The following is a 27,790-nucleotide window of genomic DNA, read 5'->3' as shown; positions in this document are numbered from 1 at the left end:
ATGTTATTCATTGTGGTAAAATACACATGACATAAAATCGAGCATCTTAACCATTTTTAGATGTTCTGCGCAGTGGCATTAAGCACATGCACACTGTCATGAGACCGTCCTCACTGTCCTCTTTCAGAACTTTTCAGCTGCCCAAACCGAACCTCCGTCCCCATGAGACCCTGACTCCCCATTTCCCTCTTTCCTATTGTTTTGTATGTTATTTTCATTTGTCAGGTCATCTCAACAAAGAAAGCCAAACCTCCCAGCAGTAAAAAACCTGCAACGCGAACCCCCGTTGCCTCGAACCTCCCAGAAGCAGGGACACAAGCCCAGGTGAAGACAAGCCCGTCTCAGCTCATACCCACAGCTCCCCGGAGGGTGTGCTCTCGCTCGCGGTCACAAGTAACAAGCTTGGATTTGGTCAGCCTCGGGTGTGTTCCTGACGGTCTTTGGGCTGGGGGGGCACTGGTGTCCCTAAGGGCACCTCGGAGGTCTGCGAGCCCTGGAGTGACATGAAGCAGTGCAGTGACTCAACGACCGAAGACGTTGGCTCGTCCTGCGTGGGGAGTGCTGAGAAGCAGGCAAGCAGGAAAATTCTGGAAAGTGATAATAATGAACATACTGCCTCCAATCCTCACGGCTGCTTTCTGAAGCCCCATTTTCCAGATGGCAAAACTGAGGCTTCGAGAAGTCAAGTCACTTGCCTAGCTCTCTTGAGCTCTCCGGAGGCAGGATCCTCTGGCCTCACTCCCGTTCTTCTTCCCAGCTGCCCTCAGAGTGGCTGGGGACCATTGTGACAACGCTGGGTGAGGGAAGCTCTTTGGTCACAATGGGCAGAACTGGACCACGCGGGGACACAGCCTCGGAAGGAACGTATGAGCATCTTCTGGGAGACCGGGGACACAGGGAGTCCAGAGGGTCAGGCCGGTGGCCAAGGGCATTTCCTAAGACTCATTAGTCCCCATGCCACCCCTTGAGGTACGTCCCACATGCTCATCCCTGATGTGGAAACTGAAGCTCACAGGAACCCGATTGCTTATTCCGAGGTGACCTTGATTTCAATTGTTAGATTCTCCGTAGACTATTGGAGACTTCTCAGCTCTCAACTATTTCAGGTGCCAAAATGATCAAAGAAGCAAACGGAGACTCTGAACATCTGTGGTTTGGTTAAAATGCTTGGCCCCTGTTTTCTAAATATTTTTTATTGTTGTTTTTAATGTTTATTTATTTTTGAGAGAGGGAGAGACAGAGCGTGAGCAGAGGAGGGGCAGAGAGAGAGAGGGAGACAGAATCCAAAGCGGGCTCCGGGCTCTGGGCTGTCAGCCCCGAGCCCGTGAGATCATGACCTGAGCTGAAGTCGGTTGCTTAAGTGACTGAGCCGGCCAGGCGCCCCATGGGCCCTGTTTCCTAAAGAGGTCGACATGACCAGTTTTGAGCTGACTCGGTCTGGGCGGGGGGTGAGCCTGCGGTACCCCCCGCCCCCACCAGGACTGCTCTCAGAGGGGCTGGGAGCAGGGTCGGGGAGACTCCCCTGCTCAGAGCAAAGGCAAGAATGTCCCCGGTCAGCTAAATGGGGGGCCGGGAGCCTGGAGCTGGAGGTCAGAGAAGTGGAGAGACACGTCTATGCCTCTGAGAGTTTCAGGATAGGAAGAGATCCGGGAGAACAATCAGCACCCAGGACAATTGCAGAGGGCAGGAAGACCCACGGTGGGGGGGGGGGGGTGGTGGTGGCAGAGACTGTGGCCAGGACTGAGCAGAGACGGAAGATCCCACATACGGAGGGGAGGGCCCTGGCCTTGACCACTACCGGAGGGTGAGGAGAAGGGGCTCCGGTATCAAAGAGACTAGACTGCAGTCCTTCTTGTGGTCCACCCTGCACTGGCCTTGGCACCTGCTGTTCCTTCCGCCTGGAATGTTACTCCCCCCCGCCCCCATATGCTCCTCTCCCACGTTTTCCAGGTCTTTTCTCAACTGTCATCTCAGTGACACCATCCCATTTAAAACCGCAGCCTCGTCCCCTCACCACCGCCCTCCTGTGCTGTGTGATGTTTTTAGGCACAGCACTCAGCTCCTGCTAACACCGCCACAATTTGTAGTGTTATATTTTTTCAGCATTGTCTGTCACCCCCATTGTCACCTCCACAAGAGCACTGGCTCTTGGTCTGTTTTGTGACCTGATGTTCCCCCTGCCAAGCACCTAGAACAGGGCCTGGCACACGGTAAGTGCCCAATGAATGCTTTTATCTCTATGCTCTCTACTTTCCCTGGGGGCAGGCACAGGGGCTAGGCCTGTTTTGTTTGTTTAGTTTTTATTCAGAGAGAGAGAGACAGACAGACAGAGTATGAGCAGGGGAGGGGCAGAAAGAGAGGGAGACACAGAATCCCAAGCAGGCTTCAGGCTCCAAACTGTCAGCACAGAGCCGGACACATGGCTCGAACCCACCAACGGCAAGATCATGACCTGAGCCGAAGTCGGATGCCCAACAGACTGAGCCACCCAGGCGCCCCGAGCCTGTTTGTTAGGAAGTCCTCAGCCCCACCCCCAATGCCCAGTGCCTGGCGCACAGGAAGGAGTAAAAGCAGCTTTGTCCTCAGGCGGGCACTTGCTCAGTCTCATGATCTCCGCCCTCTCACAGGTGGCGCCTTGTCCCCCGATGGCGATGGCCGCGGTCGCCCTCCTGCCATGCCCGATGTCCCGGCTGGACTTCCTCAAGGCCTCGCACTTTGCACTAGGGCCGGATCCGCGGCTGCACGTGGACGCCATGCAACCCACGTCGCACCGGGACTTCCCGGCCTACCCGGGCGTCACCCGCGCGCTGTCGTGCCAGGAGCCGCCCGTCAGGTCCTTCTTCCGACAGGACACGCGCGCCGCAGGCGCGAAGCTCCAGTCGGAGGCGCACTGCGCGTTCGCGCCCCCGGCGCCGCAGCCGTCCGCGCCGTCGGGGACGCGGGAGCGCACCCTCGCCACGCCGGCCACCAACTTGCGCGTGTACGCGCCCGCGCGCTCCCGTACCGGCCTCTCCACCGCGCGCGCGGACTTTGGCTGGCCGGAGCTGCCGGCGCGCGCCAGAGAGCAGATCCGCGGCGCGCGCCTCATCTTCGACCGCGACTCGGTGCCTCCCGGCGACCGAGCCAAGCTGCGCATCCCGCCCACCACCTACCGGGCGCTTTTCCCGCCCCACGACGCGTGCCCGCGGCCCCGCGCGCCCTGCAGCCACTTCGGTGAGCGCGCCCACGCGCCCCACGCGCGATTTGCCACCCCCTAGGTTCTCCAGGCCCGCGGGGATTCCGCGCCCTCTCCCGGGGGACATTTGGCAAAGTCTGGAGATCGTTTTGGTTGTCACGACCCGCGGAAGGGGGTAGTCCTAGCAGGGAACGCATGGAGGCCAGGGATGCTGCTGAATATATCCTACCGTGCACGGGACAGCTGGCCCTAGTAAAGAATTACGGGGCCCCAAATGTCAATAGTGCCGAGCCTGAGAAAACCTAGAACTTCCCTGAGCCTCAGTTTCTACATTCACTGAATGGCATTGCTGCTGAATTTTTTCGAGGGGCTGTGCCCTGGGCAGAAGGCATGAATGGTGGTTTGGACAAATCTGCTAAGTGCCCCTCCCACACACACACACACATCCCAGGCCCGCCACCATGGTAGTTATGTGAGTCTGAGCAAGGTGACATCTCCAAGTCTCGATTTTCCTCCTCTGCAAAATGGGTGCAACAACAGCGCCCCACTTCATAGGAGCTGGTGAAGCAGAAGAGCCCAGAGTGCATGAGGCACCTGGCGTAGAGTGGGCGCTCAAAAAAGACTAGCTGTCATTTGTGTGGTTTTCCAATTCTGTGACTCGGGGACCTGCCGGTGGACATCACTAGGCAAGAGTCCCTCCAAGTTGGAGTCAGGGATTGTCAGATCTGGATTTGACTCAGTTCCGGTTTTGAATTTCGTGACTTCTGGCAAGTGACTTGATTTCTCTGAGCCCCCGGAAGGCTGTAGAGTGGGGAGAATATTACTAACTCTCAAATGAGGTTTGAAGCACTTAGCCTAGATTCCTGGCTCTGGTCAGGTATGTTGGTAGCTATTCTTGCTACCATTATTTGTATTATTTTGGCTGTTTTTCCACAACAGCCCTCAGGGGGGGCTAGTCAGGACTGCCCACCTCCCCTTTCCAGGCAAGGAATCGAACCCCAGTGGGCCTGAGGCTGCGTGGAACCAATGTTGTTCTCTCTCTCCTCTTGCTCCTCCTCAGGGGGCAACAACGCACTCCAGTGGGACCACAGGAGACAGGACGATGGGACCTCCTACCAGAGACAGTTTCAGGCCCTGCCAGGCCCACCTGCCTCGATGTGTAAGAGGGTAAATCGAGGTGGGGCTGGTGCTGCTGGGGAGGGCAGTGATGGGGGCTGGGTGGTGCCGCCCTCTTCCCACCTGTGTCCACCCACAGGCCTCCTCCAGTGTGGAGCTGGGAGACTCCAAGATTGGCTATGGGCCCGTGTGCTCCGAGCAGAAACAAGCCTACGGGCCCCAGGGTCTGCCCCCAGACAGGTACTGTGGCCTTCCACCAGGATGGAGCAAAGGCCTCTCAGCGACAGGTGGAGTGTACCACCTGAGGCTCTCGAGCCAGTACTGTGGGTGCCCCTCACCTCCAAGCAAGGCCCACTATTGCCCAGATCTCCCACCAGTAGCACCCCACAGCCTGGCCTTTGGGAAGCCTGCCCCTCTCCCATTTCCTGGGAGTTGCAAGGGCCCAGCTCAGATCTATCTGATCATAGAGCGGATCCCCCCTTACCTGCAGGTATGACAAGGCCCAGGCCTCGGCCCACATCCACTGTGTGAATATTCGTCCTGGAGATGGGCTCTTCCGTGACAGGACCACCGAGGCTGAACACTTCTACCCCCGAGAGCCAGGTGGGAGTCTGCTGCCCACCCTGCCCCCTGCTTCCGCAGCAGCCTCCCAGGTTGGCTCAGCACCTATTCTGTCACTGGCAGAACGTTTTGTTCTTCACCACGACCAGACTCCGGCATCGCACATCCTGGAAGGAAATCGGTGCCCCGGCCCGGGCAGCCTCACCACCTCCGTGCACTTCTTCCACGGCCAGGTCAGCAGGAAGGGGGAGAAGGCCACAGGGCTCATCAGGGACAAGGGTTCCCTAGACAGTACGGATAGCAAGTGCAGAGGCCTTGAGGTGAGAGTGCGCTCGACGTGTGTGTGTGTGGGGGGGAATCTCCTGGATCTATCTGCGGGATCTAAGGTTAAGTCAGTTAACCACTCCCAGCCTCAGTGGCTCTGTCTGCAAAATGAGATACAATGCCAACTCCCAGCACCAGCACGTGGGGCCCAAGGAGGGTGTGAGCTGTCCAAGGTCGTATAGCGCTCACCTCTTCTCTCCCGCCCGAGTTCTGGGACACCCCGCACATTTGGGAGCTTCCCAGATGCCATGTGGTCCTACAGCCACTGCCCGTGAACAAGCCACCCAGCTGCCACCTGCCTCACGAGAAACTGCAGAGTCACGTGGGCCTAGGGGAGTCCTCGCTGCTCGGACAGTTCTTCCAGACCTCCACTGGCACAGACTACTGCTCCCCGGGCACCATCCAGAAGCCGCAGAGAGCGCCCACTCTCCACTTGCTGCCTAGCAACCTGCCCCAGGGCACCGGCGGTGAGCTCTAACCCCGCCCCCGCCGTTCTCGCCCCGCCCACCGCCCCACTCTAGCTCCGCCTTCTGAGGAGCTAGATTCCACCTCTTGAACCATGATCCCAACTCTGCCCCCCACCCCACAACCTCGTCCCGTCGAGGATCTGATTCTGCCCCCTCCCCCCACCCCACCTCCGCCATGGCACCGCCCCCTGCATGACCATAGTCCCGCCCCTCCCCATATCTGCCCTCACCTGAACCCTGACCCCTGCTCTTCAGTCGGACTCTGGCTCCGCCCCCTGACCAACTAGACTACCCTTCCTGCCCCCCCTCCCCCGCAACAACTCTGTGTTTGCCCCGCACCTGGCTCCTCCCTTCTCCCCGCCTCCTAGTCCTTCCTTCGCTCTAACTTCACCTTGGGCTCAGGCTTCACCTGAACTCCTACTCCGTGCTTAATCTCACCCGTTCCTGCCCCAGGGCCCTGCCCCTCCTCCCTCAGCCCCTCAGCTCAACTACCCCCACCCAAATCTACAGAAACAGATTTTTTGACCATGAACCAGAAGATGCTGAAGCCGCATAGAACAGCTCCCGCCTCCGTGACTGACGAGATGCTACAGAGGGTGAGGGAGGAGGAAGGGGTATCTCCCTGACCGGTAACCCCCCAAAGCAGTGTAGTTTTGTCCCAGGATGATAACGCCGTGAACTCAGGCCCAGAATTAGTGTCAAGTTCGTTCAGGGTCACTCTACGGTGACCCCAGGCACAGGGTCATCTTAATGTCACTCCAGCCTCAAGGTCATTCATCCCTACTCATCTCCAGGGTCATTTCAGGGTCAGCTCAAGGACATCTTTATATCACCAGCCACAGGTATACCCTCAGCTGAGGGGTAGCTCAGAGTTGCCTAAGGTCACCACAGCCCTGGGGTCATTCCAGGGGTCCCCCGGTTTCTCTTCAGCTTCCCACCCAGCTCCTGGGGCAGCCCAAACTGGGACACCTTTTGCCTACCTCCTCAGAGTCCAATCATCAGCCTTTGCTGCTCCCAGGGTCATATGGGGACCACGGGGTGGGCCAGGTAGGTCAACCACCCTTCAGGCTGTCCTGCCAGGCTCCCCACCCTGACTCCACAGTGCAAGTATAACCACATTGAGCCCCCGCTGGGTGGACAGCGCTTCTTCTCAACCCAATACGAGGATGAGTTTGCCTTCAAGTTCCAAGGCCCAGCGGTGCTGAGATCGGCCAACCTCCAGGACAGCCATGTGCCTCTGGGCTCCCCCCGCCAGTGGGTCTGTGGGGCTGGGAAGGTAGACCCTCAGACCCCCCAGCCCCCTACTTATCCATGCCCTAGCCAGCAATAAACACTGCCTTGGCAACATCTCACCCCTCCTCATCAGTCAGCCATGAAAGATGATGCTTGGTGGGATGGAGACTGTACAGGAGAGAGTGACTCCATCAAAAAAACCCCCAAAAACCTTAACACACACTTCCATGGGCCCTTAAGGTCACCCCACTCTGGGCAGGGAGGCCACTCTAGCTTGTACAAGGGCTTGGCAGTTGGACTCAGTGTAAGGTGTCAGGTGCACCACCAAATCTGAATGATGTGGAGAGAGTGGAGTCAATGTTGAACCGGGCACTGAGGTGAAGTGTTGAGAACCTAGGCTCCCAGGGCTGAATGGACAGGCTCCAAATCTTAACTCTTCTATCCTGGATAGCAGTCTTGGGCAGGTCACTTCATCCCTGTGAGCCTCATCTGTTTGCTCATCTGTAATGCGGAGATGCAGGGAAGTCCTCTCGTTAGAATGTTATAAATGAGAAATGTGCACACGTGTCCATGCGTGTGGCTGAGGGTCAAGGAGGGAGAGCACTTCCCTTCTGAGCATGAAGGTGACGAGGAAAGAGGAAGATGAGAGTATGGGAAGGAGATTTCAATCGTTGAGAGGCTGGGTGGGGCCCAGAGGAGGGACAATGAAGGGGTGGAGAAGCTGAGAGTGGCCCAGCAATTTTCTCCATTATGGTTCACCCATAATGTCCTGGCTGGCTGGGCAATTGGCCCCCAGGTCAGAGCTGGGTCCGGGGACAAACGAACGAAAACCATCAGGATATGATCAAGTTCAAGGGGGTAGATGTCCAGCCAGGGACAAAATGAAGAGGGTGGAAAGGAGGAGGCTGGGGTGGAGCCCTGAAGCCAGTCCTTGACAGGGCTTGACAAGCAGGTCAACAAATGGTACCTTGGACAGCGCCCCCATCTTGAAGGTCTTGGGTGTGGTGAGATTGCTCTGTCTGGAAAAAAAAAAAAAAATGGGCATTGGTGGCCATGCCCAGGGCCTGCTTCAGTGGGCTGCTGCCAATCTGGTTTTGGGGAATGAACATGGCTCCCTGACTCCATAGTCAGACCTTCAAAGACCAAGGCCTCCCATCCATCGAGCCACTGAGAGCCAACCTCAAGCCCAACCAGGAGCCCTCTCCCCATGGGCAGCAATCCTGTGAGGCCAGGTTGTCATTTACACAGGAAGGGCAGGAGTCCAGCTTTGGGTCCTACAGAATAAGATGGCTCTTTTGGCTGCACTCATATTAGCCATGCAAGGGTATGCGAGCTGCAAAACACCTCTTCTTGCTTTCACTAAAGATGTACATGACACATTTGTGAATTACCTCCTGATGAACTGGGATTTCTCAAACCCAGTACTATTGACATTTTGGATGGGATAATTTTTTATTGTTAGAGGCCCTCTTGTGCATCGTAGGATGTTTAGCATCATCCCTGACCTCTACCCGCTAAGGGCCAGCAGCATTCTCCCTCTACCCCAGCCAGTTGTGACAACCGAAAATATCTCCGGGCATTGCCAAATGTCCCCTCGGGGGAAGAGTTGTCTTGGTTGACAACCACTGCAATAAACCCAGCCTACAAAGATCCCCAGGACAAAATCAGGCTCTCCTGATGAAGCTGGTCTGTTTGTTGACAAGACTACTGGTTTGGTTTTTTTTTTTTTTTTTTTTGACTACTCTTAACAAAAAGGCTATTCCTTTTTGCTTTGCCTGCCAGGAAGCTGAGAAAGCTTACTTTGGTATTCCTTTCCATGTAGCTCTGGTTGCAGGATTATTTGTGCTCCCACCTGGTTCTAGAAGTGGTTTGAAGCAACAACCCAGACACCAGATGAAACATAATGGGTAGGAGTTACAAGGAGGCAGATTTCTGCACAAATTGAAGCATTTTCTAACAATGGAATTGACTAGCCCTGGGATGGGTTGCTGGGAAAGAATGAGAACTCCACTAGAAATATTTTCAGTGCAGAAAGATACTTCATCATGATTTGGGATGTATTTTATGGATTTATGGCTACTCTTCCTGTATTCCACTCACCCCTTCCCACCACCAAAACAGGCATTTCATATTAACTACAGAAACCCAAAAGGCTGATAAAATAAGATGAATAACATAGGATTGCACCTGGGAGAACAGATTAATTTTTTTTTTTTTGAGAACAGATTAATTTTTAAAGAAAAACATTTCATCACCGAGCAGCAGAATTCAGACCGGCCACTTACCTGCCTGTCTGTCCTTGGGCAAGTGATGGTGTGCTCTGATCCTCACTTCATTTGTAAAATGGGATGGCACTTAATTCTTCCTTCCTAGAATGGGTACAAGGTTGACACGAAGTGTGCACGTACCATTCTTAGACCAGGTTGCAGCTGCACAGGTGCCCATAGTTTTTTAACGTCTTAGGTCATTTTTGTTGCAAGTGACAGAAACCCAGCTTGCTCCAGTTGAAGAAAGGGATTTTACTGAGGTTGCTAAAAAGAAAGCCACAGGCTCCAAACAGTGTTACTGGGGCCAGGCTAAAGCACCAAACCGGGGCTTAATACCTGACCTAATTGCAGTTTCAACCTCCTCCAGAAATGTAAATTTTAATCTATCGATCAGTAATTTTCTTTTTTTATAAATTTTTTAAATGTCTATTTTTGAGAGAGAGCGTGTGAACAGGGGAGGGGCAGAGAGAGGGAGAGAGAGACAGAATCCGAAGCAGGTTCTAGGCTCTGAGCTGTCAGCACAGAGCCTGACGTGGGGCTCGAACTCAGCAACCATGAGATCATGACTTGAGCTGACCGACTCATGACTCAGCTTAACCGACTGAGCCACCCAGGCGCCCCCTATCAGTAATTTTCTGATATGTACCAATAAGATCATCTGTCACAGAGGCCTTCCCCATCCCCCAACGGAAGGTAATGAGGTAATCTACCCAATAAGATCCACTGCCTTCCCCTAAGGGAAAGTGACTTTGCCTGGGACAACCCTTTTTCTTTTGCTTATAACTTTCTTTCCCTGCCCTCCTCCCTAGAAATACCTTCTATTTTGCACAATTCCTCATAATGCCCCCCTACGCTTTACAAGGGATGCTGCCCCATTCATGAGTCATTTAATAAAACCAATTAGATGTTCAAATTTCTTTGGTTGAATTTTGTTTTTCACAACTTAGAAATAAAATGTGGAATTAGGTCTCACGTGACTATCAGGACTGTTCTCCCTCGCCAGTTCTCAGTCCTGCATCCCTGCAAGTGGTGGCTTGGAACCATTGGGTTCCAAGGACGCTATAAAAAGATGCTATAACCCAAATCCTTTTGATTAAAGCCTCAAAGAAAGAGGGAGGGGTCTTGCCCCCGACTTCTCTTAGTGGAACTTAAGGGACACGCTGATTGGCGCATTTGAGTCACATGCCTAGCCGTGAGCCAATCACTGTGCCCAGAGGGATAGAATGCTATGATTGGATGGCCGGTCCACTAGCCCACCCCTGGGTGGTTTGGTTCCCCAAAGCTCACCAGGATCTTTGAGCCCGGAGACCAACCTTTCTGGACCTTGTTTCCTAGCAACAGACCTGTGCCTGCCATCCCCTTAGCATCTATTTTGCTCCAGGTTACAATCCGGAGGGTGGACAGTCAGCTAATAGGCTCCTCCCAACGGAGAATAATTGTACGTTTATAGACTGGGAGTGTTCGGTGTTAGAGAGTAGCCTGAGGCATCTAATGCGCCCTGGTTCTCTGAGAGAGTCCCAATCTTATCTCCCACCTCGTTACTAACTTCCTCTTCCAGTTTGGGGCAGAGAATTCAGCTCTGGCAATCACAAAATCAAGCAGACGCTAGTCTCTCCTTCAAGAAGTCCACAGAGGCAGCTTGTGTCTGTCGAAGGAGACCTTTCTGAAGACCTTATGAAGGCTCTCACGTATTTCAACATCCTCCATGTTTTTCTCCAAAGACCCTCAAACCACAGTCTCAAGAGACGCGTGTTTAGAGTCCCGAGATAAAATAGGCAGGGTTTTAAGAAGCTATTTTTCTTCCACATAACAGATTTCTCGTTTCTCGAGGAAGGCTCTTCTCAGGGCAGATTGTGCACTGTGTAAATCTAGGGAGTGCCCTTCACTTTAAAGTGAATACGTATGTGTACGCGGTGGCCCCGGCCCTCTACCTCAACGTTGCTCAGCCAATCCCACGTTTGAAGTCATTTCCCTCAATATCCTTCCCTTTCCAGGTACTAATTCTAAATAAGTTAAGACTATCATGGATTCAAGGGACAGAATAGGGATTCAAGGGACAAAACTATCCCAACTGTCTGGGAAATTTGTTGGCTCGTGGTAATGGAAAGGATCAGGGCGTCTGGCTTCAGGTATGGCTCTATCCAGGAGCTCAACCAATATTGCCAGAACTGTCTCTCCGACTTTCACCTGTACATCCTGGTGTAGACTGGCTTCAGTCTGCAGACTGTTCTTCCAGACAACTGCACAAGGTGGCTGAGGGTAAGATGAGGTCCTACATACAGCTGACGATCCCAGAGAAAGAATGAGACCTTCCAATGTCATGTCCTCAGACCTACTTATTGTGGCCAGGGGATGGAGTTGTCTGATTGGTAAGCTTAGATCGAATATTACTGGGGCGGGGGAGGGGGGCTGTGTTAGACTGGAGTAGTGGGGAAGGATCCACAAAGAGAAAGCAAGGTTCTGACTGAGGTACTTAGCAGACAGAAACAACAGCTGTCATTACAAGTATTATTTGTTGGGGCGCCTGGGTGGCTCAGTTGGTTGAGCGTCCGACTTCAGCTCAGGTCACGATCTCGCGGTCCGTGAATTCGAGCCCCGCGTCGGGCTCTGGGCTGATGGCTCAGAGCCTGGAGCCTGTTTCCGATTCTGTGTCTCCCTCTCTCTCTGCCCCTCCCCCGTTCATGCTCTGTCTCTCTCTGTCTCAAAAATAAAACAAACAAACAAACAAACAAAAAAACAAGTATTATTTGTTATGGGATCTTCCGGGAGGCGACGGGGTGAGGAAACCAGTGACATAATCCAATTTCAGTCTCAAACCTCTCAGATCTTCTTGTGGGCTTTCCCGCAGAAACGTGGAGAGCAGGTTTCAAACCATAAGGTCAGCACAGATCTAGAAGGTTCACAACAGGAGAGAGAAGACTCCTGGAGGCCTGACATACTTGAGGTTGTCTTCAAGGGTAGGTGGTGCCAAAATTAACCGGCCAACGACCATCAGAAATACACCTGTCATCAAAAAAAAAAAAATTTTTTTTTTTTTTTTAGCTTGCTCCAGTGGGAAAGATCACATAATAGGAACCATGGGGTGCCTCCATAAGAGGGTGTTGTGGGACAGGAGGGCATTTTATGGGATGCAGGCATGTGCTGGGTAGTTTTAAAGACAGCTGAAGACGGTAGAGGCCAAGTCTAAGTTGGTGCTAGCAGGGAGCGGATTGGTGCCTGGGTATTTTGATGATTTTTATCTAGCAGTGGAAGAATGGACGCGGGGCTCTCGTTGGTAAGAAGCAGCAGTCACTTGCGTTGGTCGGGAGAGGAGGGTGTGTATTCATTTTTGTGGTTGCAGCGTGTCCTTGTCTCTGGCTTGGTTCAGACATGGTCACAGAGCGGCCTTGTGTGATCATTGTTTATATTCTGTGACTGTTGTTTATGTTCAGTGAAGAACATCACGGCCCAGCTGCCAGCTGCCGGGGCTGTTTTTCACTCCCTCTTCCCGGGGATCTGTGTCTCCAGGTAAAGTCTGCCCAGAGTCCTTCCCAGCTCTGGCCTAGGCTTCTCCAGAGATCATCATCACTCCAGTGGGCATCAGACACAGGGAGTCCACACCAGTGACAGCAGTGAGTGACCCATCAGCCGGGTAGGAGGAATACACTCAGGGACAGCGTTCCCAGCCCTTTTCCTGGCAGAATCTTAAAGGGGGACGCTGGGCTGGGCAAAGATTAACAACTTCGTAAATTGCAGGGCTTCTCCGAGCCTTGGCTGTGTTTCTGTGCAGTGCCAGTCGGCCAGGGAAACAAGGTTTGGTGCCTTTTGGACAAAGATAGAGTCAGACACATGGGCAGGAGGCAGAGACAGAGACAGAGGAGGACAGAAAGAGAGACGGAGGGGCAGAGGCAGAAAAAAGTGGCAGGAACGGAGGCAAAGAGATTGGAACAGAGAGACGCAGGAGGAGAGGGACAGAGACACAGAAAGGAACAGAGCTAGGCGCGGAGAGGGGAGCAGGGATGGAAAGAGAGACAGGCGAGAGACAGACACGGGGGCCGAGGCAGGCGAGGGCAGAGAGGGACCCCGAGAGGCTGAGACGCGGGGCCGGGCCGGGCCGGGGCGAGGGCAGCGCGGGAGGGCGCGGCGCAGACAAAGGCGCGGTCGCGCGGCCGGGGCGGCCGGGCCGGGACAAAGGCTGGCCCGGGGGGCGGGGGCAGCGATGGCGACGGCCGCGGCGGGCGCGGGCGAACTACAAGTCCCAGCAGCTCCCGCTGCGGCCCTCGGCCGGCCCCTCTCGCTCCCCGGGAGCGCCTGGCGGGGCCGCTGGGCCGAGGGGGCCGCCGGCGGGGCTGGCGGGCGGGGGGCTTCCTGCGGGCCCCGGGGGCGCGGCGGGCCGGGCAGGGGCGAGGGGCGCCGGGTGAGTGTCCCCGCGAGCGGGCCGGGCGGGCGGGGGCCGGGGTCGCGGCCGGGGCGGGGGCGGGCGCGGGGCGCGGCCCGGGGCGACCTCTGTCCGCCTCCCCCCCAACCTCCGCTCGCGCGCGCCGCCCGCCCCGCCCGGGAGAGCGGGGTCGCGGGCGTGAGGGGAGGGGGTCCCCGCGGCCCGCGGGCCTAGCGCGCCCTTTCGGCCGCCGCGTCCCCGGGGGAGGGCCCAGCCGGAGCTGGGCGCCTGAAATCGGGAGGTGTGGGGGGGGGCACCCTCAGCTGTGGGGTCGGGAGCTCAGGACGCCCCTTCCCCTGGAGGCGATCCAGACCCCCTCCATCCCAGGAACCGTGGAGGACGTCTAAGTATTGTTCTCCCCACCCTCCAGCCTGAGGTCGGGAGTTCAGGAGGCCCTTCCTCAAGAGAGGGATCCAGGGGTTCCCTCTGACCCTCTGGAGCCCCGTTATTGTTCCCCCTACTCTCCAGTCTTGGGGGCCAGAGTTCTGGAAGCCCCTTCGCAAGAGGTCATCCAGGGGTCCACCTGCCCCCCCCCCCCCCCGGAACTCAGAATGCCTGCCCCCCCCCCCTTCCAGCTAAGAGATGGGAATTTGGGAGGGCCCTTCCTCAGGAGGCAATCTAAAGGTCCTCCTGCCCCCCAGGAACCCAGAAGGGGACCCAGGCATTGTCCGCCCCCCCCCCCAAATGTGGTGTCTGGGTTCAGGAGGTGATCTAAGAACTCCACCCTCTTGCTTAGCCACTTCCAGCTGTGGGGTTGTGGCTAGGATGTCCCTCTCCCTCCAGGATCAGATCTATTTGTCGTTTGCTCCCCAACCCCCACCCATGGAGTGGGTAGCTCCAGACCGCCTCCCCATCAGGTAATCCTGAGCTCCCTGTGCTCCCCAGAAGGGGTCCCAGCTATTGTTTCTAGACCTTGTTCCCAACCACCAGGCATGGGGCTGGATGGAATTCAGGATCTTTTCTCCAGGAGAGGATAAAAGGGTCCTGACACCCGTCGCCATATCTCAGCCATTGGGTCAGTTACTCAGGAATTCCCCTTTTCTAGGAGATGACCCAAGACCGCCCCCCCCCCCCCCAGTAACCTAAGAGGAGCCCCAGGTATTATTTTTGCGCCTCCCCCCCCCCCCCCCCCGCTAGGGGTTAGAATTCAGGATTTCTATCCAGTTGGGCAGACAGGTATACCAACACCTGTCCCTGCTCTCCTGGCTATGGGGCCCATGGGTCTCCCTGCGTCCCACTGGGTCCTACAGCATTTCCCCCACCCTCTCTAGCTTTAGGAACTTGGCATTCAGGTACACAAGGGTCTTGACCGTTACTCCCACCCCGGAACTGTGAGGTCTGGCACTCAGGTCGTCTCTTCCCCAGCAAGCAAGCCAGAGGTGCCCCTGCCCTCCCCCAGTGACCCAAGATGAGTACCAGATGCTTTTTGCCCCCCACTCACCCCCACATCCAAGCTTCAGAGCTCACAATGCTCCTCTCTACGAGGCAAGCCCGAGGTTTCAGGGGAAACCCCAAATATGCCCTCCCCAGTGACGGAACTGGGATTCAGGCCGTGTACTACGAACGAGCAAGCACAGGAACCCAGGGACTTATCCCTCTTTCCCGTGAGGGGACCCCAGCCAAGGGGGTAGGAAGCCTGGATTCTCTCTCCTCCACAGGAGCCAAGCTTCCCACGGGAGGAGGAGCCCAAGATGCAGAGAGGGGCAGAGCCCTGGAACTGGGTACTGGAGACCTCTAGTGCCGGGTCCCATGACTTCCATCCAGGTGTGGTGCTGAGAAGGGAAGCCCCGCCCCACCCCCATGTCCCACCAGGGTCCCTCTTCTCCCTGCCCTGTCTGGGGCCTGCCACAAGTCTCCCCGCAGTCTGAGGCAAGAGAAGGATCCATGTGTGTGTGCAGCGATGGGTTGTGGGGCACGGCCCCCTCTCACTTCCCTGCCCAGACTCCAAGAGAGACCCCCTGTTCTCCAGCACCTACCTCCACCCACCCTCTGTCCTCACCCCTGCAGATCCGGCCCTAGAAGCAGCCAGCATTTCCACACCAGGGATGCGGCGCTCGGTCCTGGTCAGGAACCCAGGCCACAAAGGCCCAAGGCCCGCTTATGACGAGCTTGACTCTGACTCCGAGGACCTGGACCCCAACCCCGAAGAGCTGGACCCAGAGCCCGACCCAGAAGACCTCAACACTGTCTCCGAAGATGTGGACCCCAGCTATGAAGATCTGGAGCCTGTCTCTGAGGATCTGGACCCCGATGCTGAAGCTCCGAGCTCCGTCTCGGGGACCCGTGACTCGGATCCCCAAGATCTCGACCCCATGTCCTCAAGTTTCGACCTGGATCCAGACGTCATCGGCCCTGTCCCCCTGGTTCTTGACCCCAACAGCGACACCCTCAGCCCCACCGAAGCCCCAGACCTGGACCCCCTCTCATCTAGCCTCACTGCCACTCCCGAGGTCCTGGCCGCCAGCCCCGCGGTGCTTCCTGCTCCTGCCAGCCCTCCCCGGCCCTTCTCCTGCCCCGATTGCGGGCGAGCCTTCCGCCGCAGCTCGGGGCTGAGCCAGCACCGCCGCACCCACAGCGGCGAGAAGCCCTACCGCTGCCCCGACTGCGGCAAGTCGTTCAGCCACGGCGCCACGCTGGCCCAGCACCGGGGCATCCACACGGGCGCGCGGCCCTACCAGTGCGCCGCCTGCGGCAAGGCCTTCGGCTGGCGCTCCACGCTGCTGAAGCACCGCAGCAGCCACAGCGGCGAGAAGCCGCACCACTGCCCCGTGTGCGGCAAGGCCTTCGGGCACGGCTCGCTGCTGGCGCAGCACCTGCGCACGCACGGCGGCCCGCGGCCGCACAAGTGCCCCGTGTGCGCCAAGGGCTTCGGGCAGGGCTCCGCGCTGCTGAAGCACCTGCGCACGCACACGGGCGAGCGGCCGTACCCGTGCCCGCAGTGCGGCAAAGCCTTCGGCCAGAGCTCGGCGCTGCTGCAGCACCAGCGCACGCACACGGCGGAGCGCCCGTACCGCTGTCCCCACTGCGGCAAGGCGTTCGGCCAGAGCTCCAACCTGCAGCACCACCTGCGCATCCACACGGGCGAGCGGCCCTACGCCTGCCCCCACTGCTCCAAGGCCTTCGGGCAGAGCTCCGCGCTGCTGCAGCACCTGCACGTGCATTCCGGAGAGCGCCCCTACCGCTGCCAGCTCTGCGGCAAGGCCTTCGGCCAGGCTTCCAGCCTCACCAAGCACAAGCGCGTGCACGAGGGCGCCGCCGCGGCGGCTGCCGCTGCCGCGGCGGCCGCCGCAGGCCTGGGCCTCAGTCCTGCTTCGATGCTGCGGCCCGGGCAGGTCTCCCTCCTGGGGCCTGATGCTGTGTCTGTTCTCGGCTCCGGCCTGGGCCTCAGCCCTGGCCCCAGCTCTGGCCTTGGCTCTGACCCTGGCTCCGAGCCGGGCTCCCTCCCTAATCCCAGCCCCAAAGCTGTCTCTGGCTCCGAATCTACCCCCACCCCTGATTCTATCAAAGCTTCTGACCCTAAGCCTGGTCACGACGCAGATCCCGACCTTGTGGCCAGCCCTGACCACGGATCTGGCCCCAGCTCCGACTCCAACCCCGAGTCTCATCCCGAACCCTGCTCCCCCACCCATGACACTGTCAGCCCAGCCCTCCCTACTGGCGAGAGTCCTGAGTGGGTGCGGGAACAAGGGGCGCTGCTGGGGCCCGACGGCTGAAGTGGACGCCGATGCTCCCGGGGGCCTGGGGAAGTTGTGTGTCGTGCAGTTTAGTAAAATCCTCGCACTGCCTCCTGGCTCTGTGTTGTGGTTTGCCTGTTTCTCTTTTTCCACTAAGGCACAGCCCTTTCCTCGGGAGATGGGGGAGGGTGTGGCCCGTGCCAGCCATAGCTGGAACCCCAATGTCCTGGCTCCCTGCCCCTAATCCTCCAGGCTTCCCCGTTCCCCCACAAGGTCTCACACTGGCCCACCGTAGTTACCACTCTGCTCCCCAAGAGCACCCTAGCCACCCTAGTCAAGGGCAGACTTCCTTGGCGGGTGGTCTGAACAGGATCCCTTCCCTCTGGCTTTTCTCTGAGTGGTGGAATTTCTGGCATGTTGACAGTCTAGAAGGCTGATAATGGAGGCTGATAGGAGACCTGGCCAGCAGCCCTATCCCATGTGTTCTGTGTTCGCACAGCCTACCCCACGCCCTTCACAGCCCATGTTCTAGGTACAGCACTGGACAGAAGAGGTGCTCATTTATGTGTTCAGCCCAAATCTGTTGCTTCCTGGAGCCTCAACAGAGAGCAAGATAAGCACGGCCTTGGCCTTCACAGAACTCACAGATGCCAATTTCAGAAAGCTTTGAAAAGCAGTTACTGGGGGGACTGCTCTCCTGAGGAGGGATTCTAGAATCCCAATAACCCACTAATTTAATTGTCAGTGCTGGTTGCCCGGCCTTGCTCTGTACCCTTGCAGTTTATGCTGTCGCATTTTCTCTTTTAATTCCACAGCTTCACCAGACAGGTAACTATGACTAAGTATCCCCATTTTGAAAACGAGCAACCAGACATGTGGAGTTTAAGGGACCCTTTGGCGGATGTAGAAGTAAGTGGCAGTTGGCAGGGCCTAGATTTATTAAATTTTTTTTCAACGTTTATTTATTTTTGGGACAGAGAGAGACAGAGCATGAACGGGGGAGGGGCAGAGAGAGAGGGAGACACAGAATCGGAAACAGGCTCCAGGCTCTGAGCCATCAGCCCAGAGCCCGACGCGGGGCTCGAACTCCCGGACCGCGAGATCGTGACCTGGCTGAAGTCGGACGCTTAACCGACTGCGCCACCCAGGCGCCCCCAGAGCCTGAGTTCTTAACCAGCGTGCTTCAAAGAGTGTGCAAAGGCCCCGGGGCTGTTGAGTGATGAGCTAGGGGAGATTGGGGCCAGAGCAGAGGGCCCCGGCAGACTGAGGTGGGAGTTTGCTTGTTATCCTTGAGCAACGGGAAGACGTCGACAGGTGTGGTAGAAGACTCAACAGGAGTTACTCTTCCAAAATGCTTTCCGGCTGCCGCCTGGACAGTGTAGTGCAGGGGGCCGGAGTGGGAGCCTCAGGTTAGGAAGGAGGTGGCTGCAGTGGTCCAGGCCAGGAATGTTGAGGGACTCTCGGCTGACGGCCATAGGAGTGGGGATAAGTGGTCCTATTTAGGACACAATTAGGAAATGACATAGATTTGCCGACAGTTCAGATGAGAGGAGCGGAAGCCGAAAGAGATGCGAGTAAGCATGAGGTTTCTGCCAGGCCAGAGAAGCAGCCATGAGACAGGACGGACGATCATCCTCGGACTCTGGGGAGGGTAAGGGGTCAAGCCTTGAACGTGGAACTCAAGAATCCGGCACCGGACGGAGGCGTGGCAAGGAGCCAGGACGGAACCAGCCCTACTTTGGCATTCTCACAGCCAGCCCATCCCCCAGCACCTTCAGGGACCGTCGGCGTTAGGGCCCCAAGACCGCCCTCCGCCCCGCAAGTCGCCAGCCGAAGACAACGCATGCGTGCTGCGGCCGCAGGGATTGTCGTGGCGCAGGGGGTGGGACGGGATCCGGTCACGTGCTTCCAGTGGCGGGGGGGGGGGGGGCGCGCGGCGCCGCTCCGATCACGTGACCGCGGCTCGAGTCAGCTGATGCGAGAGGGTTTGAAGCTGCACCGCGAGGGAGCGAGGCCGCAGTGGCAGCGGCGGGCGCTCGGACCCCGGCTGCCCCGCCGCGCCCGCCGGCGTCCGGCGCTCCCCGTCCCGGCATGGCAGCCCCCGTGGGCCGGCGCGGCTCAGGTGAGGGCGCGCGGCCCCGCGGGCCTCCGAACGCGGGCGGCGGGCGGGCGGCCAGCTTCCCCGACCTGGGGCGGCTGAGCTCCCGGTTTCCCTTGCCTGAACTCCGGTGCTGACCTCTCAGCTTCCCGGGAGTGGAGATAAGGACAGATGGCTCCTAGAACCTGGGCCACAGGTGGGCAGCAGCTCCTCCGACCTCGGAGTGGCGGGACTGCCGAGTGCTCTTCCTGGACCCACGTTGTGCTCAGAGTCCCTAAACTCAGGCAGCGGGTGGGCCGCCAGCCTCGCCAGCTCGCGCCGGGGAGGTTTCCAGGGTTTGCGTTCTGCTTTGCTCAGCTTTGCTGGAACTCTCAGCGGGCACCAGCTTCTGCAACCCTCACGTGAAACTCCCAGGATTCCCTTCCCCAATCCAGGAGGCAACGCTCAGCTTCTCTAAACTCAGACAGTGAGCTGGCGGGGGGATTGCCTCCTCGACCTTGGCACTTAACTCGATTTTATAAGTCCAAACCCATGGAAGCTCAGCTTCCTTGAACTCAGGAGGTGGCTGCCCAGCCTCCAGTATTTTCAGTCTCTGCTTCTTAATGCGGGGGGTGGGGCCGGAGGAGGACCCTTTGTGTTGGTCTTTCAGCGGTCCCTGCTGGTAGGATCTGGGGTGGGTTAACTGTGATCCCAGCTAGGGAGGCGGGCCTGCCCTCTGGCTTCCCATCCAGCTGTCTTGTAAACAACTCCACAACAACATCCCAGCTCCAAGGGGACCAGCCAGGAGCTGGCCCTCCCTGCACGACAGGTTCTGACGGTGCCACATTCATCCTGGTGGCTGTGCCAGGCAGTCAGCCAGCCAGGTCCTGGAAAGAAGCAGGGTTCTCCTAGTAGGGGTGTGTGTGTGTGTGGGGGGGCTGTCAGGGATGGTCCTGGGCTGCTGTGACCAGCTGTGACCCCAGCAGGTGATGAAACCTTGGACTTTCCTCTTGGGCTGATCAGGAGTGAAGGGAACGAGTAATGCTTAGAATAGTCCCTGTTTGCTGAAGAATTACTAAGATTCTAGAGCTGAACCGAGGCTTTTGTCTTGTCAGTCTTCATTCTCAGAACACCTTCCAGAATTTCAGCCTCAGGGTAGACTTTTTTTTTTTTTTTTTTAATTTCCACTTTTCAAATGAGGAGACGGAGGTTTTAAAAGATGTCCAGGATCCCCCAACTGGGAAGTGGCAGGTCTGGGATTTGTTTCTAGGGCTGTGTGATTTCCAGAAGTTGGGACCCTTAATGAAGAGGCTATATTAGCTCACGAACTGACGCACAAATGGCATAACGACACCCACTGGGGTACAGTGAGTCTTGAGCAAATGTGCTCTGTTATTGTCGATCTCTCCTTCAGGCCTGTGGCTTGTGAGAGTGTCAGCTGGGTGGGCCAGGTCACCATGAGCGATGAGCAGAAGGGCCCTTCTTTGGGTGTTTGACCAGAAAAGAACGGGAAGGGGTGCCTGGGTGGCTCAGTCAGTTGAGTTTCCAGCTCTTCATTTCGGCTCAGGTCATGATCCGAAGATCATGGGATTGAACGTTGCACTGAGTATCGAGCCTGCTTGAAGATTCTCTGTCTCCCTCTGTCCCTCCCCCACTCATGCTTGCTCTTTTTCTCTTTAAAAAAAAAAAAAAAGAAAAGAAAGAAAAATCTGGAATGTAGCTGAGCTCCACGCTCCCACCTGGGGGCTGGAGTTGATATAAGCCCTGGAGGCTTGAGTGACCTGTGAGAAGCCAGTGGAAGCCATTCGTGCTTTCCCCACAAACCGACAACTGGAACGAGGATGGGATATTCGGACACTCTTACCACGCACCAGCCCCTGTGGTCGATGCTTTGTGAGCATCAGACCTTCAGCTTCCCGGTGAGAGAGATTACTGCCCCATTTTGCAGAGGAGGAAGCTGAGGCTCAGAGGCCGGGTGCCCTGCCCCAGCCAGTGAGCAACAGGGTCACGCATCAGCTCAGGCCCTTTTGAGCCCCAAATCGGAATTGGTAGCCTCTGAGCACTATTGCTGTGTGTATCCATAAAACGTTGCGGTTTCTGGGATTTCTTCGATGGGAGTTATTTTCTTGGCTGGAGCAGGGGACCCGTCTCCCCTGTTCCCAGGTGGTCCCCACTGCCCTCTCCCTTTCCCTCAGAGACGGAGCGCCTCCTGACACCCAGTCCTGGGTATGGCACCCGGGCCGGGGCTTCCCCGGTCCCTCCGGAAGAGGAGGACCTGCGTCGCCGCCTCAAATATTTTTTCATGAGTCCCTGTGACAAATTCCGGGCCAAGGGTCGCAAGCCCTTCAAGCTGATGCTGCAAGTCGTGAAGATCTTGGTGGTCACTGTGCAGGTGAGTCGTGCAGGGGCCCCAGCAGAACCCAGCTGTGGCCGCCGCCGTTCTTGAAGGAGAGTCCTGGAGTCAGAGCCTAGTCCTGATGCTGCAGCAACGTAAGGACAGTGACAATGGCAGTGATCAGTCACAAAGCTCTCCCAGGTCTGTGTGGGAACAGCTCCTGGTAAGCTCACAAACGCCCTTGGAGGTCTTGGCAACTCTTACTGCCACCCTTTTACAGATGAGGCAGCCAGGGCCCAGAGAGGTGAAGGGATTTGTCCAAAATCACAGAGCAACCAAGCATGGGGAGCTGGCACTTGAACCCAGGCAGCCTGGTGCCTCAAAGAGAACGGACCCGGTGGCTTAGCAGATACTGCTGCCACCCCAGGCCCCATGGTGGGCTTTGGGGACCCCAAGACGAATCAGACCGAGCCCCTGCCCTAAGGAGCTCTGGGTCTGGTGCTGTGATTCGGGGCGTATTACCACATTTCTGATTTCTTTTCGGTACAAGGGCCCATCGGTGGTACTCACCCTGTAGATTTGGGCTCAGCACAGAACCCGGCACCTGCTAAACATTTAATGAACGTTGATCTCGGGCATGAGATGTACGAACACCTGCTGTGTGCTGCTCACCGGGGATTTCTGGTGGGCCTTCCTCCACTCGTGCCCTGGGGGAGGCCCCATCCCAGTTTTGTCGATGCCTGCTCCCTCCACCAGCTCATCCTGTTCGGGCTCAGCAACCAGCTGGCAGTGACCTTCCGGGAAGAGAACACCATTGCCTTCCGGCACCTCTTCCTCCTGGGCTACTCTGATGGGGCGGATGATACCTTCGCAGCCTACACGCGGGAGCAGCTCTACCAGGCCATCTTCCACACCGTGGACCAGGTGCGGGGCCCCCCGGGGGGCGGCAGGCGAGGGGGCAGGCAGGGGACAGCAGGCAGGGCTGACGGCTTCTCCCCTTCCCTGCCCGCAGTACCTGATGCTCCCCGATGTGTCGCTGGGCCGGTATGCCTACGTGCGGGGCGGAGGTGGCCCCTGGGCCAATGGCTCGGCCCTGGCCCTCTGCCAGCACTACTACCACCGCGGCCACGTGGACCCGGCCAACGACACCTTTGACATTGATCCGCTGGTTGTCACTGGTGAGCAGGAGGGGGGGGGGGGGGCGCAGACACAGCAGGCGGGGTATCGCGGCCGCTGGGAGTCACATTCCGGTTCTGCCTCCCAGCCTTCTAGGAGATAGGGTTGTCCCGATTGATCGTGACTCGACGCTCGGGGTGTCCTCGGGGGAATGTTTGGTCCGCCCGAAAACGCACGCGTGGTGTCTTAATATCATTGATCCACTAAACGTCTGGGGGCTCACTGAGGGCCAGGCCCTAGGGCCTGTGTCCGGAATGAGACACACTGGGCCCTGTCCTGGGGAGACAGTGGGGGAACAAATGACAACCGCTAAGCTCATAGTGGGAAGTGAAGGAGGGAAGGGGGCTGTCGGGGACTCTGGGGAGACCTGCCTGTGCCTCTCCCGCCCCCAGTGTCCCTTCCCTGACTCCCTGTCCTCAGACTGCATCCGGGTGGACCCCCCTGAGAGACCCCTTGTGCCCCCCAGTGATGATCTCTCCCTCTCGGATGGCAGCGCCAGTTACAAGAACCTCACGCTCAAATTCCACAAGTACTGCCTGATGGAGGGGGCCTCCAGGGCTGGGCCGAGGGTGGGGGGAGGCAGGATGCCAGGCATCCTTGGCCGCCCCCTCACAGGCGGGGACAGAGGAAGGCCACGCTGATGCCCGTGTGCGAGCACTTCCTCTGCAAGCTGCAGAGTCAGCATTGGGGCAGGAGCACTGGTAGGGGCCGGGCGGTGGCAGGCGGGAGGAGCAGAGCCCCTCCCCCTCACCCAGGCCTCCCCACCACCCCCCAGGCTGATCAACGTCACCATCCACTTCCAGCTGAAGACCATCAACCTCCAGAGCCTGATCAACAATGAAATTCCAGACTGCTACACCTTCAGTGTCCTGGTAAGCCCCAGGGTCCGGGACGAGGGTGTAGGGCCTGCCAGTAATAGGGATTGCCTGCAGGGCTTCTGAGCTCCGGGGCTGGGGCCCTTGGCCAAGGGCAGCGTGGGGGTGAGAAGGGGGATGGGGCTGGACAGACCGTCCATCGTGTGGATCTGGGAGCCTGGGTGTGTCAAGGTCCGATCTGGCTCCTCCTGCCTTGCCGTGTTGCTACAGATCACTTTTGACAATAAGGCGCACAGCGGCCGTATCCCCATCAGCCTGGAGACCCAGGCCCACATCCAGGAGTGTAAGCACCCCAGCGTCTTCAGGCACGGTGAGCCCCCAAACCCCACACCAGCTGGGACCGGAGGTCCTGACCTGCCCGGGGAGCCCACCAAGTCCCAGGCCAGCACGGACCCAGTTCCTGACTCGCCCAGGTCACCCGTGAGCCCACTGAGGAGCCACAACCAGTCCTGCAGCCTCCTAGGCCTGGCCTAGCCCCGTCCCTAGTCTCCCGAGGCCCTGAGCCACTCCTGCCTCTACCCAAGTCATCTCCTCACAGGAGACAACAGCTTCCGGCTCCTGTTTGACGTGGTCGTGATCCTCACCTGTTCCTTCTCCTTCCTGCTGTGTGCCCGCTCGCTGCTCCGTGGCTTTCTGCTGCAGAACGTGAGAGCTGCCTCCAGTGGCCTGCACGTGTGCCCAAGCCGGCCTTGCCCAGCTCTGGGGCCATAAGGGCCAGGGGAGAGCGGGTCCCTTGCCTGGACAGGCTCTCACCCCTCCTTCCTCCTGCAGGAGTTTGTTGGGTTCATGTGGCGGCAGCGGGGACGGGTCATCAGCCTGTGGGAGCGGCTGGAATTTGTCAACGGCTGGTACATCCTGCTGGTCACCAGCGATGTGCTCACTATCTCGGGTACCATCATGAAGATTGGCATCGAAGCCAAGGTAGGTCCTGCCTGGGGCCCTGTTGTCCCCTTCCAGGCGCTGCTCCCCTAATACGCGTTAACCCCCATCCTGCCTGGGCACCCCCCCCCCCCCACCTCCGCCAGAAGGGCCAGGCCAGATGAGGTTGACTCTGCTCTTGTCCCTAGAACCTGGCGAGCTACGATGTCTGCAGCATCCTCCTGGGCACCTCCACCTTGCTCGTCTGGGTCGGCGTCATCCGCTATCTGACCTTCTTCCATAAGTACAACGTAAGCCGCGTGTGTGCAGGCTGGACCCTCTAGACGGCAGCCATATGCTCCCCAGATCTCACTTCCCTCCCCCAGATAAATTCATACACGTATGGCAGTCAGCGGCCTCTCTAGGTGGCCTGTCATGAGCCTCTTCCCCATACCTGCCCGCCCCAGACGTCCGTGTCACTACACCTGAACCACAGCCACGTGAGCCCGTTGCTTTACATGCACCCAGCTGAGTCTGGTCGTGGGATAGCCTCAGGCCCCCTCGTCCCCACCCTGCCCCTTCTCAACCCCAACTTCTCAACTCCCGGCTTCTGTGGCGGCTCTGGCGTGACTTCAGCCAGGTCCTGCCCGCTTCACCGCCATTCACAAGTCCCACCTGGGTTCCCACACCCTCATTGTGTCCCCCCCTCCCCCCCCCCCCCCCCCCCCCCCGCCATCTGCCTGCCACAGATTCTCATTGCCACGCTGCGGGTGGCCCTGCCCAGCGTCATGCGTTTCTGCTGCTGTGTGGCTGTCATCTACTTGGGCTATTGCTTCTGTGGCTGGATCGTGTTGGGGCCCTACCACGTGAAGGTAGGGGCTGTCCGGGGCGTGCTGCTCAGGATCCACAGTCCAGGGGTTCCTGTCTCCCCTCTCTAAGCCCACTTCCTAAACCCTCTGACCCCTGGCTTATCGGTTGTTGATGTGGGGGCACGGAATCACCCACCTTGGCCCCTGCTACCTTCCCGGGAGTTCTGCCCATTATTCCCTCTGACCCCCGGTGACCCCACCCTGCCCCCGGCCCCGCCTGTGGCTGCCTCTGACGGCACCACCCCACCGCCCTGCTGGCAGTTTCGCTCGCTGTCCATGGTGTCCGAGTGCCTGTTCTCGCTCATCAACGGGGACGACATGTTCGTGACGTTCGCCGCGATGCAGGCCCAGCAGGGCCGCAGCAGCCTCGTCTGGCTGTTCTCCCAGCTCTACCTCTACTCCTTCATCAGCCTCTTCATCTACATGGTGCTGAGCCTTTTCATCGCGCTCATCACTGGTGCCTACGACACCATCAAGGTCAGCGCCGGCCCCCACGCCCTCCCCCCAGCCTGCCTCCAGCGGGGCCAGCCCTCACATACTCGCAGCCGTGTACCTGGGGCTCCAGGTCCCCTTAGTAGGGTCTCAGGGCACATGAGGCAGGGTGAGGAGGGAAGGGTCCAGGGGGAGAAGGTGGGAGACTCTGAGAAGCCAGAGAGAGGTGACTGGGGTGGTGGTGCCGATCGCAGCCGCCAGTCTTGGTTTCATCCGCGTGGGGTTCTGGCCAGGTAAGGTTTCCTGAGTCTGCTTTTACCAAGCGAGAGACCAGGCTGTAGAGTTTTAGTGACTTGCCTGAGGTCAGCTGCTAAGCGGCCAGGCTCAACCCAGGACTGAGGGATTCCGGAAGGCCCCGCTCCTAATTCTTCTGTAGGGTGGTCTGGGTGGGAGCTCTTTAAGTCCAGGGAGTGGCGGTCCTGCAGGTTGCGGGGGTCAGAGGAAAGGGGTCGGGAGTAGAATGTGGGGGTGGCAGGTGGGCCAGACCCTGTGTTGGGTGGGTATCTAGGAAACGCAGTGTATACAGATTAGTCTGGACCAGTGGGCAGGGTGGTGACCAACTGGTGAAAGGGATGAAGGCTACAGAGGGTCCCCTGGTCTAGACTGGTACTGGGGTGAGTCTGGGAAAGTTTCTAGAATGTGCTGTCTAATACTAATCTTAGCCACCTGTGACTACTTAAATTTTGACTTGAATCAAAGTGAATTCCACACTCAGTTCCTCACTCACATCTTTTGCGTGTCAAGTGCCCGAAAGCCAGTATGGCTGGTGACGACCAGGTTGGTCGGCACAGATAGCAAACCTTGCCATCATCTCAGAAACTTCTGGATTGACGAGATGAGAGTTGAAGAGAGAGAGCACCTGGGAGAAGGAACAGCCAGAGCAAAGGCCCAGTAGCCAGAAAGGACTTGGGGAAGAGATGCTGATTCCTCTACTAGGTTGGGAGGGGGTGAAGGCTCTGCTGAAAGCAGATGTGCACCCCCCCCCCCTTGCAAACATGGATAAACCATCCCACAGACACACTCTGTCACCCAGGCCCGAGGAGCCCCTGTGGAGCTTGCTCTAGCGCCTCAACGTCACACGTGTGTATCAGCTTGGGACGTACAAGCCCAGACCTTGATCCCGCTGTGTGCACCCAACTCAGTAGTTGCGTGTCAAGCACCCAGATTGTGTTACGTGTGGTTCTGGGTGCTGGAGCACAGCAGAGGGCACCAACTGACTGAGATGCGGGGGCACATATTCGGGAGGCCAGGGAAGGTCTCGGGGGGAAGCACACCATGAGGAAGGACAGGTGCAGGGGACAGTGAGTACAGAGTGAGTGCAAAGGGGTGGGGGTGGGGGGAGGCGGGGAAGCTTGGCTGGTGGAAGGAACCAGGAGGAGATCCAGTTGGCTGGCCGGTGGCGAGGTGGTGGTGGGGAGGCCAGACATCAAAGGGGCCACCCGGCGTTTCCCCGCAGCACCCCGGAGGTGCTGGCGCGGAGGAGAGCGAGCTCCAGGCCTACATCGCGCAGTGCCAGGACAGCCCCACCTCCGGCAAGTTCCGTCGAGGGAGCGGCTCGGCCTGCAGCCTCCTCTGCTGCTGCGGCAGGTTCGAGTTGGGTATTGGGGCTGCGGAGAGGGCGTGGGCCCGAGGGAACTGCTGCCTTCTGCCCCGCTGGCTGGCCGGCTGATACGGCTTCTCTTCCAGGGACGCCTCGGAGGAGCATTCGCTGCTGGTGAATTGATTCGGACCCGCTGCTGCTATTGGACATTAGCCCTCCGACTGCGGAGACTCACGCTTATTTATTTTTAGGGTTTGCTTTTAAAGGACCGGTTCCCTGCCGTGCCCTGATGACCTGTGCCAGTCGGGTCGGACACGGGTGGGACAGGGGTGGG

General features: G+C 58.0%; 3 protein-coding genes across 9 annotated transcripts; all 3 read left to right on the top strand.

Annotated features, from left to right (window-relative positions):
* Positions 1 to 6,990, top strand: TEX45 (testis expressed 45). The gene is made up of 9 exons (XM_043590244.1): positions 1 to 969; positions 2,628 to 3,213; positions 4,236 to 4,342; positions 4,431 to 4,531; positions 4,782 to 4,894; positions 4,976 to 5,085; positions 5,439 to 5,643; positions 6,154 to 6,239; positions 6,746 to 6,990. The coding sequence occupies exons 1-9, from the start codon at positions 955 to 957 to the stop codon at positions 6,971 to 6,973; spliced, it is 1,551 nt and encodes a 516-aa protein (XP_043446179.1). The 5' UTR covers positions 1 to 954; the 3' UTR covers positions 6,974 to 6,990.
* A 6,334-nt stretch (positions 6,991 to 13,324) lies between these two features.
* Positions 13,325 to 17,350, top strand: ZNF358 (zinc finger protein 358). Of its 5 annotated transcripts, none has more exons than XM_043590236.1 (3): positions 13,325 to 13,539; positions 15,219 to 15,324; positions 15,568 to 17,350. In XM_043590236.1, the coding sequence occupies exons 1-3, from the start codon at positions 13,342 to 13,344 to the stop codon at positions 17,271 to 17,273; spliced, it is 2,010 nt and encodes a 669-aa protein (XP_043446171.1). In that variant the 5' UTR covers positions 13,325 to 13,341; the 3' UTR covers positions 17,274 to 17,350. The 5 variants fall into 5 exon arrangements, with proteins under 5 accessions (XP_043446171.1, XP_043446175.1, XP_043446172.1 ...); XM_043590237.1 differs by lacking the exon at positions 13,325 to 13,539 and adding an exon at positions 13,805 to 14,417; XM_043590240.1 differs by lacking the exon at positions 15,219 to 15,324 and having other exon boundaries at positions 13,420 to 13,539.
* A 1,780-nt stretch (positions 17,351 to 19,130) lies between these two features.
* On the top strand, positions 19,131 to 27,708 carry MCOLN1 (mucolipin TRP cation channel 1). 3 transcript variants are annotated; one of them, XM_043590242.1, is made up of 14 exons: positions 19,131 to 19,356; positions 21,507 to 21,703; positions 22,403 to 22,570; positions 22,659 to 22,824; positions 23,243 to 23,351; positions 23,598 to 23,694; positions 23,908 to 24,007; positions 24,236 to 24,342; positions 24,469 to 24,618; positions 24,765 to 24,866; positions 25,305 to 25,427; positions 25,686 to 25,901; positions 27,373 to 27,503; positions 27,603 to 27,708. In XM_043590242.1, exons 1-14 carry the CDS (start codon positions 19,326 to 19,328, stop codon positions 27,637 to 27,639), a joined length of 1,734 nt encoding a protein of 577 aa, XP_043446177.1. In that variant the 5' UTR covers positions 19,131 to 19,325; the 3' UTR covers positions 27,640 to 27,708. The 3 variants fall into 3 exon arrangements, with proteins under 3 accessions (XP_043446177.1, XP_043446176.1, XP_043446178.1); XM_043590241.1 differs by lacking the exons at positions 27,373 to 27,503; positions 27,603 to 27,708 and having other exon boundaries at positions 25,686 to 26,614; XM_043590243.1 differs by lacking the exons at positions 19,131 to 19,356; positions 21,507 to 21,703; positions 22,403 to 22,570; positions 27,373 to 27,503; positions 27,603 to 27,708 and having other exon boundaries at positions 22,679 to 22,824; positions 23,215 to 23,351; positions 25,686 to 26,614.
* The last annotated feature ends 82 nt before the right edge of the window (positions 27,709 to 27,790 follow it).

This window comes from Prionailurus bengalensis, chromosome A2, assembly GCF_016509475.1.
Source record: "Prionailurus bengalensis isolate Pbe53 chromosome A2, Fcat_Pben_1.1_paternal_pri, whole genome shotgun sequence".
NCBI classification, from domain to species: domain Eukaryota; kingdom Metazoa; phylum Chordata; class Mammalia; order Carnivora; family Felidae; genus Prionailurus; species Prionailurus bengalensis.
Note: the sequence above shows the minus strand (reverse complement) of the source record. Positions and strands in the feature narration are given on the sequence as shown.

What these genes read in the sequence shown, in the direction of transcription:
- TEX45 (XM_043590244.1), top strand. An exon ending in CGCGCCCTGCAGCCACTTCG is followed by an intron (nt 3,214 to 4,235) that starts GTGAGCGCGCCC and finishes GCTCCTCCTCAG; the next exon opens with GGGGCAACAACGCACTCCAG. An exon ending in CTTCTACCCCCGAGAGCCAG is followed by an intron (nt 4,895 to 4,975) that starts GTGGGAGTCTGC and finishes TGTCACTGGCAG; the next exon opens with AACGTTTTGTTCTTCACCAC.
- ZNF358 (XM_043590235.1), top strand. Translation starts at nt 14,969, where the DNA reads ATGAGTACCAGATGCTTTTTGCCCCCCACTCACCCCCACATCCAAGCT. An exon ending in GGGCAGAGCCCTGGAACTGG is followed by an intron (nt 15,282 to 15,567) that starts GTACTGGAGACC and finishes TCACCCCTGCAG; the next exon opens with ATCCGGCCCTAGAAGCAGCC.
- MCOLN1 (XM_043590241.1), top strand. Translation starts at nt 19,326, where the DNA reads ATGGCAGCCCCCGTGGGCCGGCGCGGCTCAG. An exon ending in GTGGCTTTCTGCTGCAGAAC is followed by an intron (nt 24,343 to 24,468) that starts GTGAGAGCTGCC and finishes TTCCTCCTGCAG; the next exon opens with GAGTTTGTTGGGTTCATGTG. An exon ending in AGATTGGCATCGAAGCCAAG is followed by an intron (nt 24,619 to 24,764) that starts GTAGGTCCTGCC and finishes TCTTGTCCCTAG; the next exon opens with AACCTGGCGAGCTACGATGT.